Genomic DNA, 12963 nt, shown 5'->3' on the forward strand with positions numbered 1-12963 from the left:
TAATTGTGACTGTTAATTTTTAGCCTTGTTTTTAAAGGAAATATCTCTGGAAATGATTACAAAGATCTAAGAAAGAATTACTTAAAGACAAACACTTTTATTTAACTTGAATGAAAGACAAAGACATTTACTATGTTTGTAACTGATGTTATTCTACAAAACGTTTGTTTCCTTAAACAGGCACAAAATACATTCACATAAGTGTCACATAATAGCAAATGTGGGTTGGTTCTTTTTGAACAATACAGCATAACAGTGATGATCTGGGTGGCTTTCTGGTCAAATTTAGTTTTTCTTCTTAAATGTCTGATGGCACACCTGGTCTTCACATGTCAGTTCCTATGGTATTAAAAAAGTATTAAGTTAGTTGTGGATCAAGTGTGTTTTGCGTACACAGCAGATTGCACTAGAAATCACTACAACTGAGCCACTGCATTAGCAAGATAGGGTTGTGAAAAAGACAACAAAGAATACTGTGTTACATGTAACCCATCAGAAGTCATGTATGATGCTGCAGTATTTAAATTGACACTTGAATTCAGCTATAAAACATGAAAAATGCATAAAACCAGCTCTTGAATGCAAGGCTTTTTCCTACTTGTTAAAACAATATATGCTGATAGCTTATAATTCACAGTACTTCATAATTCGTGAGAAGCAATTAAGCAAGGAAATGAAAAAAAGGAGGATGATTAAAAAAGGTGAGGACATATCATTCAGAGATGCACCCAGACAATCTTCAGGGGCCAAAACAATACACCACTCCTCAGTGTTGCAGCTAACCTTTAGAGGTTGGCACACCTGTGCTTTTGCAGTGCAGTCAGTTTGGTTAGTCTTTGGATTAGGCAGCATTCCTGTGCCAAGTAAGACTTTGAGGTGAGCTGAAGCTGACTTTGGGGCCAGCAATTATCAAAACCCTCAATAGAGCTTCTGAAGACTGCTGTAAAAAATCTACTTTGCCTCTGTTTCACCAATCTTGGCCTCAATTCTGGTGCCAGAATGTAGCAATTTGTTAGGTAAGCTTCTGAATGTGTTAAAATAGAGTTTAAAAAGTGTGCTGGACAGTTGGCCTCTAGTGAAGTGGTAGATAGTGGGTTTCAATTCATTGCTTTGACCTTTCAAGCATACAGACTTGAGGTAATGTGGTTGACCATTCCAACTATCTCTAGGGTAAACTTGTGAAGGAGTAGATATCTGGATGCAAATTGAGATAGAAATAGTGAGTTCTCCATAATCTCTCTGCACCCACACGTTGCACCATCCAAGATGTTCATGGACATTTCTTGACTGATCTCCCAAGAAACCCTGGCGTTGTTATCACTATGTATCTAGGATTTTGAAGTCTTTCTGGACTTCGCTGACTCTTTATTTCCTGCACAGGCTCCTCTTGAACTCATTTGTCCTTGAGCTCCATCTTACTAAGTTATTTCTAAGAATGTTTTGTCTTTTTTCTTTCACTAGCACAAAATAATTGCAGTGTAGATTGTTTGCAGGATTCTCTTGTGTATCCAGAGGTTTTTGATCTGTATTACAGAATCTCATAGTTCTTCTTTCAGAGCAAAATTCATATTTTTCTGGTCATCTTCCCATGCTGCTTTGTTTCTTTTTTCCTATCCCTGATTATGAAAAGGAGATGATGTTTGAGGTGCAGTGTAACAGGAAGGGTTAGTAGCTGGAGGGCAGTGGACTGGAGCAAAATAACACTGCAGGGTTATAACTTAATTGGGAGCAGGTGGAAAGAAAGAGAGCATTCCTGAGTTGTAGCAGAAGGGGGATTTCCTTAGAGTTCAGAGATCAGAGCTGTCTAAATAAAGACCATTCTAACTAGAACAAGTAACAAAACCTTTGAAATGGGAGAACTGTACTCTGTTGCAGTTTCAGTTGTGTGCTATGTATCAGTATAGCAGCCCTTACCAGATGCAGTATGTCTCCTTCAATCCAGTGCTTCCACCCCCTGTTGTTCTTTTCACCTTTCTGAACGCATACCAGCTTGTCACCATCCCAGGTCACTAGTGTCTGTGTAAATCAGATAATTAACTCAAATATGTTAAGAAGGTTATGAATACATGAAAATAATAGGACACAATTGCAAAAATAATAAGATACTATTGCCAATTTTCCTCCTAAAAAACTCCAAATCAACCATTCAACCAAAACCCGAATGCATTCAAGGTGACAACAGCTTTCTTATGTGAAGCTTTTACAGTCCTGTGTTGTGATTTGCATGTATTTCTTCACATACATGAACATACAGTGTTCATGCTAACTAATGAATTCCTGAGTGAAAGAACAGAGATTTGTACAATATATGGAGACTTTAAAGCCATTAATAGGAACACTATAATAATTGAAAACCTGGGGCCTTATACCAACTAGTGCCATACTAACACTTTTTTAGCTCTGTGTAAAATGAATAAGTACGTGTTAATTTCATGCAATAAATTTATTTTATGGCATCTTTCATGCTCTTTCACAAAAATTTACTGAGATATGATCATAAGGTGGACAATGTGCTTTAGCTGACCCTGACAGCGCAGAGGTGTGGACTAGGTGTTCTCGAGGTCCCTTTCATTTTCAACCATTTCATGAATCAGTGTGATTCAGTGTGTCATTAATAAGCAGGGTATTGGATATGCTGGTTCTTGTCCAGGAGTAGAACGACCATATGTGTAAGGTAATGTTCTCTTTACACACTGATTTCCCTTCTCAGATACACTAGAGTAAATGCCAAGTAACTTTGTTTGAATTGTTCTAGATTTGGACCATTGTACTTTTGGGAGACATTTAACCATGTATCAAAGGCAAATCCTCATCAGAGACCAGTTAGTGGAAGTTCAGTTATTAAAAAGCTCCAAGACTAGGGGAGCTTAATTCATTTTCTAGTTCAGCACTAGATGATTTATTTCTCTTACAAGGGAGCTTTCTATTAATAACAAGACTAAATTCATTCCATTTCACTTAACTTTCTTATTTACTGTGTTTTTAAGCTACATGCTCTTTAAATTATCCATGCCCTCTTTACATTTAAATGTTGCCTAGCAGTTTTATTACCTTAATCTACCTTCAATGTGTTTGAGGCATTGTTTTGGTAATAAAATGACCAGAGAATTCTTTTATAGCAATCCAGAGGATAATGTCATGAGATACTTTCTTTTTCTTTCTCTTCTTGTTAGAAACAAATTATAAAATTGGTTCAGAAAAGGGTATTAGACAAAAAAATTAAACCAGGTAGGGTTGTAATAATTGTCCCAGTCTGTCCTTCCTCCCTGAGTGATGCACCTAATGAATCCTTAAATCTTTAGTATGTGGTGCTTTCAGCTGGTTCATAGATATGGGATCAATGCTTTAAGCATAAACAGTCACAGGAACATGTTGTAGCCAGTGCTCACTGGAGAAAGTGATAGGAAGAAAACTTAGAGGTAGGGATGTTCAAGGAACTGGATGAACATGGGCCTTGTTGGATAGCTTGCTGGGCTGTGAATGAGAATTAATTTGGAAAAAGTCATAGGGAATTACACTGCACAAAGTTGGAGAATGTTTATTCACTATTCATCACTTCAATGTCTTCTGTTAAATTTGTGCCACTCCAGTGAAGGATGATATGAGTTCAAACATAAATATGTCCTTTACACTGCCTGTTTCCTGTGGCAATTGCCAACCCAAAACAGTTCTTGTTGACAGCCAGCTTTAATCTCAGCTTCCCGAGAGTTTGGCAACAAGTTCTGAAACCTTGTTTGTTGAGAAGGTACTGATGGGAAAGACAGCATATGTTTGGAGAAGAGCAAGAGCTGAGAAATGAGGGGAAGAGTAAAGCTGTGGTAACTGACAGAAGAGTTGGTGCAGGTAGATTCAGGGGGAGATGACAAAGGCAAGATTAGCAAGACTCTGAAGGGGACAGTCAATGGAAACTTAAGATCTGGTGGTCTTTCTCCCTTTAAAAGAATTTCCGTAACTATTTTAGGGATGAGAATAGAGCAAAACAGAAGCAGTATTGACACAGAAACATGCTGATGAATTCAGTAAGTGAATTTCATTAGGGCTTGTGTGTATTTTCCTTGCTGACTTCCCTGATGCAGTCTTGTTTGAATACTTCATAGGAACAGATTTATTAATTGAGTCTGTTGTAGGAGGTAAGGCATGGGCTGACACATACTGTGGTCCTCGATCCAAACATCACTTGTCCACATATCTCACTGAAAGGTGTCTGAACATAGGCCCACAGTTTCCTAGGGGAATTTTGAGCTCAGGTTACTCCATGAATTCTGAAGATACTAAAGTATGCACTGCTGGTTCTCTTTGCCTATTTACCACTGCTTGTCAGCTTGCCACCCATACCAGTGGCAACTTTGGCTCACGCTTTTTTCTTGTCCCTTCCCAAAGTTCCCTAGAAGTTAATAGCTGAGTGCTGGTTTATTTTTACCAGTGTCCAACCATTAAATTGTCCATCAGAGGCTGTGCAGGCTCAGATTACAGGCACAGTGTGAACCTAGCCATTCAGAACTGAAAAATTATATTGACACAGAGAAAGTCTTAAACGCAGAGATGAATTTACAGGTTTTCTGCTTTCTAAATACATAAAGGTGTATCCTAGAAAATCTGGGAAAATCCCCTGCTAAAAAGAAGTGTAATCAATGATTGTCATGCATCTCATGATGGTCATCTCAAACCATCCTTGTTTGCATTTATAATAAATGCTTGTAGCAGGAAAGAAAACTGTCTCAAGGTGCAAGTAACTTGTGTGCTATAAAAATCCTATGATGTCTGTAAAATACTGTGTTGGGTTTTTCCCATGTATTCAGCTGATTTGTGGAGCTGCTCATTCCTGGCACTGACTGTAGTGTAAACAGCTGTCAGGTATTAATGATTTACCTTTACCACCCGGTTATCCAGTCCTTTGGTGTTTTCTTCAAATTCCACTCCCACAGTGTAATTCAGTTCATAGTTTCTGAAAGTACTGAGTGTTTTTGTTTTAAAATTATCTCCATCTTGAATAATCTCCTTGGTTTGTTTCAAGTGTTTTGCAATCTTACGAGTTGCAAAATCAATACCTGCCAAAAAAGTAGAGTGTGTTACAATGAAAAGTCCAATATTTCTTACTTAAAATTAAAAAATGCTGCACGTATGTGTACACATAACATAAACAGCAGTAATAGCAACAACATGGTTCCACAAATAATGCTTGTACCAGCAACATTTTGCAGAGAAAAAGATGGTTTCCAATAAAAAAGTCTGTGCAAGTAGACTTTCAATTTGAGGATCTTTGACTAATTATAAATTATTTAACAGGTTATCTGTGGAAATGTTGTAAGCACAACTAGTAGTGAATAGATACTGGCATGTTAAATCACCTGAATCTCCAGGTTGATTTGAGAAGGTGAAACTACAGGAGCTATTAAGACTGGCATTGCCGTTTTAACCTCACTCAGGCAGGAAGCTGTGGGATGCCAGGAGTGCTATTATCTTGTGCCTGGGAGGCATTCCCTTCTCGAAGTGTGTAGTGTAAGTCATGTAGCTGAGGCATATGAGGGCACCACTATGTGTACTACAGGGTTACACATTTTAGCCACCCACCAAAATTAGGATCTCAGAATAATTTCCCTTTTCAGAAAATAAGCACATTAGAATGAGCATGTAATCAAAGAGATTTTGGCATGTTACTTTTGTAATGAACCTATAGTCTGTGTGAGTATGCAAAGGTTAAATAAGTATTTTAAAATATGGAAAATTATACTGATGAATCCAAAAGAAACAAGTAAAAATCTGACTTATCCTTTATTGTTAGACAGCAGAGACAGGAATAGATTGCAGTTTAGACATTAAAAAGGGACAATTTCAAAGTCAAAGTATCAAACTACAGCATCTGATGGTTCCTGTTTAATATTCTGGCTGCATTTTATGTGGTACTGATCTTCTTAACATCCTTATTTTGTTCATAATGGAGACTAACATTATAACATAAACAACTGCTTGAAACTGAATGCCTTGAAAGTTACCAAAAGGACAATAAATATTACCATGACAGTTTGCCCCAGACAGTCCACCTAGTGCCAGATGCATTACCATCTGCAATAAATATTTCTGACCAGCTGGCAGTGAATCTTATTATGGTGCTGTATGCAAATGAAATAATCTCACATGCTTCTGAGAGACTGAAAAATGGTTTTGGTTTGTTAGTCATCCTTTAGTGGTTTTGCATGTGAGTTAATCATTGTCAGCTCAGCAGTGCCATGTATTAATGGAGTCCTTTCTCTTCTGGTAGATTCATTATACTACTTCTGAAGTACTAATTGAATTGAGTAAGAGGATTGCCTTGAAAAAAAATTGTGACTTTTTAACATGGGGAATAATGTTCTTGTTCACTATTTATATTAAACACTTCTTGGGTATATTTTATCTCCTGTGGTGGATTAAAGGTATCTCCAGGTCTGATTTATAGCCAGGTAACATAAAATGTAGTTCTCTCTGAGGGAAAAAAAATGTCTAGACTTCTAAAGAAATGCTATTTCTGACTAATATATTAGTCCTGTAGCTCCTGGAAAAAAATCAGGGGAGGTTTTATTAAACCATGGTTTTCATAACTGCATTTTGAACAATACAAGCAATAAAAATGATATATTGTTCTATTACGGTAGATTAAAATACTTTGTAAGATGTTTATGATAAAATCAAAGTTTCTGGCTTAAAGGGCAAACCTATTCTTTAATTAAAGTATAGAAATGTGTATGTCTTAATTATAAGGATGGATGAATTTGAAAAAAACCCAAAACCTCGGTGTGCTTTGAACCTGAGCACTTTAATACTTAAAGTATCAACCACATGGAAGATTCTGAGAAACGGAGCAGAAAAAGAACTTTTTCACCCCTTCTTTTTATTTTCTTTCCATTCTGAGAATCACCTTTGCATCGGTTTCAGGATTGGGTTTTCTGCTAATTTATTAACACTATTTAATTAAATCACAATGTGTTCGTGGAGGTCCAGGTCCAGACAACTGTTGCAAGTAGCTCCTTCATCCCAACCAGTTGCTGGCATTCTTACTGGGGAAAGTACTCTGAAAATTTTATCAGAAAGTTCAGTAAGTTCTCCAGTACAGTCTGCCCAGGGTAGGCAATGAACCAAAGTATTTCCCAGGAAAAAGTACTTCTATTTTGCATTCCTTATTCTAGCACATTCTTTGTATTGCTTTGTTTCAAGCTCCTGAGTGGGTCAAGTTTTTTGTCTCATGAACAGTTACTTTTTTTTTTCAAGTAGGTTTCCCAGTATTGTTATATCTGTAGTCCAGACCCCATTGCAGGCTGAATTCATCCTTTTTTTCTCAATTTTCACTGGGATGTATAAGATCAGAAAGGGATCAAAAATTCACTAGATTTAATAAATCATAAATTATCCACTGACTGAAATGGTTCTAAGGATGCCACTGAGATGCAATGAGAAACTGCTGCAGAGCAGTTCATGCTAATATTTATGGTACAAAATGAATTATAAAATTGGAAAATGGATTACTACTTATAAAAAGATTAGAATATAAGGATGATAATTAAGGTTTAGTTTAAGGCTGATATAATGAATACTTGTATTATGACTGTTAGACATAACTTATTGGATTTGGTTGAAAGTCACAGTTTAAATTCTACAGTGGGTAAATGAAAATTGAAAGTAATGCATGTTATTAGCAGCTGCTGCCCTTTTCCCTGACATTTTTCCTGGGTTTTAATACATATACAAGTGAGATGATATAGCTGAACTCAATTATAAAAATCTCATCTGAAGATACCCAGGATGGGACGAAAGGAACAAGGAGATGGCTACTACAACCAGGTGAAACAATATCAACATAACTACCAATAGTTTTGGAAAAGAAATATGCACACCATATGGTTAATACTTATTTGTTTGATTTGCATCCTAAAAAGAAGGAATAAACCTAAAAAGTAAAAATATCTTTATCAACATAACTGTCAAAACAGCGTTATCTAGCATGATGAAATTTATCACTACAACGCAAACAGCTGGAGCAGGATAACCATCATGACTGGTGGTTAGAGTAACACCTCACAAAATAGGTCAGGTCTTGGAACAAATTGCTGAGACTGGACTGAAGTGAAGCCAAAGCAGTGAGAACTGAGCTAGGAGCAAGAATTGTAGGTGAGAGCAGAAGCTGAGGTAGACAGTGAAAGAATCCTGAGGTAGATGAAGACAGCCTGGAATATTCAATTTGGGGCAACTAGAAGCTGACTGAACTATCATCCAGGCCAACGGGCCCCATGGCTCACTTGCAGCAGGCATATTTAATGCTGCAATCGCATTTCAGTTGCATATAAAGTAGCAATTATTCTTTATGTGTAACTGTCAAACCCCGGCAAACTACATCAATTAAGGTACATGTCTCTCCTAAAATTCATGATACTGGTTTAACAGTTTTTTAAAGATTATTTTTTTTTACCTCACAGGTGTATGTGTATGGTACTTACACTTCCCTGAAGTTAAGTTTTCCTTCATAAGTGCAAAGGCTAAAAGCTATGACTAATGAAATTTGCCTTTCTCTCCAGAGTTGAAGCTTGGAAGACCTCGAGGAAATAAATCTTTTCAATTATTGAATAATGAGAGATTATTTTAATGTATTTCTATATATGTTTTCTCTTCCAACCTGAACAGATAAATTAATTTTTGGAGTCTTTGAGAGTACAACTAGTAGAAAATCAGTTAAAGCATCAAATTTTTCATCTCAGTTAAGGATTTTGTGGTAGTTATGACTCAGTCACTAGTGTAGACTATTGGGGTGCTTGGGAATTGCTTGAAAATAATTAGATTTAATTACCTGATTATCTTCTACACTGTAGACTCTTTCTTAAATACGTTTTCTTGACTTGTGGAAGATGGCTATATTGTGTACTCAATGAGTTGAACCACTGAATTGCTTTTACAATCTGCTTCTTTACAAATAGATATGATGGAATCTGAGCAAACATTCTTTCAATCTCCATTAATCTGACTCAACACCTTTTGAACAAAGCATGAGAAGCCCTGAGTCTGCTTTTGACTTCTGATTTAAAGTACAAGGTACTTTGACCTGAAAAAACTCCTGTTCCTCAGCATCACTCCTACAGTCATGTCAACTATAGAAAAGCAGAGAAATAAGAGCAAATGCTGAACAGAAGGTAGAGATCCATGACCACTGTATAGAAAACAGTGAGACATCTAGGCATAAGAAGTACATAAACTCAGGTGGAACCCTGAGTGCTATCAATTATAAACATAAAAATAAAATATAGGTTTGATTTTAGCCACACACTGCTTTATGGTTCAGAGCCAGCCAGACTCTTCCAACCCAGGTTCAATTAGCCAAAATTGACTACTTGTCATGTATAAGTTTTGTAGGCATTATGTGTGGTAAGGAAACCAGTTCTTTGCCTTTCATCTGTGTAGTAGAGCTGAGAGAAGATTCCCACTTCCAAAGATTACACTTCTCCTGCATCTAATGCCCATATTTTATTCCTGGCTGCAGTGCTGGAGAGAGAACTGTTCTTTCACTGCTAATCCAGAGTGTACTGAAGGAATTCTTGAGAAATGTCGATGTCTTCTATTATTTTTTCTTTTCACATAATAACACAGATTGACAGAGAAGTGAAGTGGGGAAGGGACCTGGAGGATACAATGTCCTGCTGAAGTAGGATCACCTCAAGCAGGTTGCACAGCATTGCCAGGCAAGTTCTGAATATCTCCATAGAGGATGACTCCACAACCTCTCAGGGCAGCCTGTTCCAATGTTACAGCACCCTCAAAGTGACGAAGTTTTTCCTCATTGAGATGGAACTTCCTGTGTTCCCGTTTGTGTCTGTTGCCTCTTGTCCTGTCACAGGGCACAATCAAAAAATGTCTGGCTTCATCCTCTTGAAATCCACCCTTTAGATATGAGTATTAAGATCCCCTCTGAGTCTTCCCCAGGCTAAACAGACCTGGTTCTCTCAGCCTTTCCTCATGACAGTTTGAAATCAGTAAGCACACTGTGTAGCCATCATTTCTCATTTGCTTTTCAGTGAATTAAAGATCTACATCTCTGCTACCCTAAGTAGAGGAAAGATTTCTTGCACACTACTTGCATAATCATAATGACCTGGAGTAAAAAAGTTTATGCCTTTCTGAGAACAAAAATTCTTGAAAGGCAACTTACATTGAAAATAATAGGTATAGCAAAAGAAGACATTTCTCTCATAAATATCTCAGTCATTACAAAAAATTGAGTCTGTCAGTGTGAGGAAAAATAAATCTACAAACAACATAAGCTTGGTCTTGATCTGAACTGACAGGGGTATTGCTTGCCTTCAGCAAATAGTGCCTTGGTATTGTAACATCGCTAAGAATATGCTTAATATCCTATACAATGGCTATACAAATTCTAATGATAAAGATACTGACAAAGTAGTAAAGGAAAGTTGCCTAAAGAGAGAATGACTCTTTCAGCCTGTGTACCTGTATTGTTATCAGTGACAGTCACAGCCAAATAAAATGAAGCTTAGTTAATCATGTAAACTTACATTAAGAACTCCTGTGAGCTAAATCTCCTCCCTGTGTAAGCATGACACCCACAAAAGTTCATAGAAATATGTGCTCATTTATTTTTAAGTGCTTCTATAGGCTTTTATCACCTTTACTATGCAACTGGTACATATAACTCCTACTAGTTCAAAGCACTAAGTACTACAAACTATTGTTGCTTTAGTTACATATAACTTATTCCTCTTTAACAGAACAAACCAGGTTGTGGCTTGACTGCTACAGTAAGTATATACCAGTAATAAACAAACCCTTCTGTATTGACAGTATGTTGGTTTGTTTTTTGTGGGTTTTTTCCCCCACTTGTATCTTCTTCACTTATCTAAATGAGGATTAATATTTTCAGCTAGAAGACTTGTCTTGCGTATACACTTGGGTAATTGTAAATACACCACAGTCATTTGATTTAACATGATCAGCAGAAACTGTTATGCAATGCATGTTACAGAAATAGTCTCATTAATTTTTAGAAGCATTTAACTTACAAATAAAACATTTTATCTTTATATATTTAATATTTTTTCATTTACCTAAAGCAACCATGTAGCCTTCAAAGTTTTCATTGGCTTCCATTTCCCACGTCCCATTGTAATCAGCTGGCATGGTGGCAAGAGCTTAAAACCAACTTCAGACCAAAAGGTGAGTCTGGAAACAGGATCTTCTAAGAGAATGTTTTATAAACCTTTTCATATCTCTTTTTTGTAAGGTTTATGGTTTTCTAGATAATACAGTTTAAGGGTCAGAGTGATAACCCTGGAAAACTTTGCCTTCATTAACAAAGTTCTTGAACAGCTGGCAGACAAGGAACACTTTCTGAAATATGTAGTAATACAGGATGTGATTTTACAGTGACCTTTGTAAAGAACTACTAGCTATTATGTGATACCTTTGAAATATATTGAACACAGTGGCAAATTGTACAACCCAGTTAAAGTTTCCAAGATGAATTCTTTCTCACTTCCTATGTGTCACATTTCCTATGAAAAACTGATCTTACAAAGCTGACACACCCAGAAGTTGCATTTTAAAATTGGTGGAAGTCTTGAATGTATAACAAATGCAAGGCAAGGCAAAAAGTAGAATACTTCTGTTGAAAATATTCTTGTTTTCCTTCGATTTTTCAAAATATCTGCGTACTAAAAGCTGCACTTTTACCCAATGCACTTCTACATCTTTGTCTTAATTTAACAGCAAATTTAGCAAATGTAAAATAAATTTAAATACATTATAATTAGTATCAATGGTACCCTTAAAATTATTTAACTACTCTGAAATGCAATGGCTTGTGCTAGAAAGCTATTTTTCATCCAGTAGCATTCCATTATTGTGGGGGCTTCAGTTGTGCAAATCACATTCAGGATGTGTCTGAATGGAGAATTTGAATGTGCTGTAGAACTTTATTGGAATTTAAAGTAAGCACTAAAACTTAATAGAAGTTAAGGTTTTAAGCTATTTGGCCTTAATTAGTCAAGGTAACTTAGAGGGATCTACAGATAGAATAATTGAAGTGATCAGAAGTCCAAAATGGCTTTCTTTTCTTTCTCCTTTATTTTAATTTTTTTTATTTAATAGGAATAATATTCAAGTTAGCTAGAGAAAGTTTAAGAGTTACTCTTCTTATGATGTTTTCTGAAAGCTTTCACTTCGTTAAAATCTAATGTAAAATTCCACAAATGCAGAAAAATTATATAGGGATTAAAAAAACAAGCAACTTCAGTTTCTGGCAGCTGAGTTCTTAAAATGGCTTAGTGTGATATTTAACGAGCTAATTTAAGAGAAGGAAAAGAAGCTTTGTTCTATACCTGCAAGAGTTACTTAACAGTTTTCAATCAAATACCAAACAAAGGCTCAAGGAACTGCAGTGACTCAAAGCTGCAGTTAAGTGAATTCCTATGTGAATGCGTATAGGAAGATATCCGCATTCTTAACTGAAGCGTGTAGTTTGTCCATAGTCCAGTTTACCCAGGGAAGCTGGTAATCACTGCTTGAAATATTTAAATAGGCAGAGAGGGGCTTTCTAAAATGCATGCCTCATTTCAAGCAATTTCTTGGGCTGAACATGCCTACTTATATATTTGCTTCTACCTTAAGAATTTCTAGATGAAACACTACGAATGATGTTCAGTGGAAAGTGAAATGTGAAAATCTTTGTGCTTAAATTGTTCTGTTGTGATATGTAATACTTCTGTACCAGGTTTGATTTTACATACCTTGGTGTACTTTCTTTCCTAGCTTTCATGTTGCATTAACTTCAATAAATATTATTTATACGTTTTATGTATATAGTAAAATATTTTAGAAAAACAAAAGAAATTTATCATTCCCATGTCTATCACCCACATCCACTCAGAATCAGCTGTGTAAGCAACATCAGTTCCCGTGTGCACATGCATAATAATCTTTAAGTGTATT

The 12963-nt window shown here is 36.2% G+C and overlaps 1 protein-coding gene across 1 annotated transcript; it reads right to left on the reverse strand.

Annotated features, from left to right (window-relative positions):
- Window positions 1–223: 223 nt before the first annotated feature.
- RBP2 (retinol binding protein 2) lies at window positions 224–11154 on the reverse strand (the record flags this gene model as incomplete). The annotated part of the gene is made up of 4 exons (XM_084267275.1): window positions 224–339; window positions 1915–2016; window positions 4870–5048; window positions 11082–11154. 4 exons carry the CDS (start codon window positions 11152–11154, stop codon window positions 286–288), a joined length of 408 nt encoding a protein of 135 aa, XP_084123401.1. The 3' UTR covers window positions 224–285.
- Window positions 11155–12963: the final 1809 nt, after the last annotated feature.

This window comes from Gallinula chloropus (genome assembly GCF_964237585.1).
Source record: "Gallinula chloropus genome assembly, chromosome: 8".
Taxonomy (NCBI): Eukaryota; Metazoa; Chordata; class Aves; order Gruiformes; family Rallidae; genus Gallinula; species Gallinula chloropus.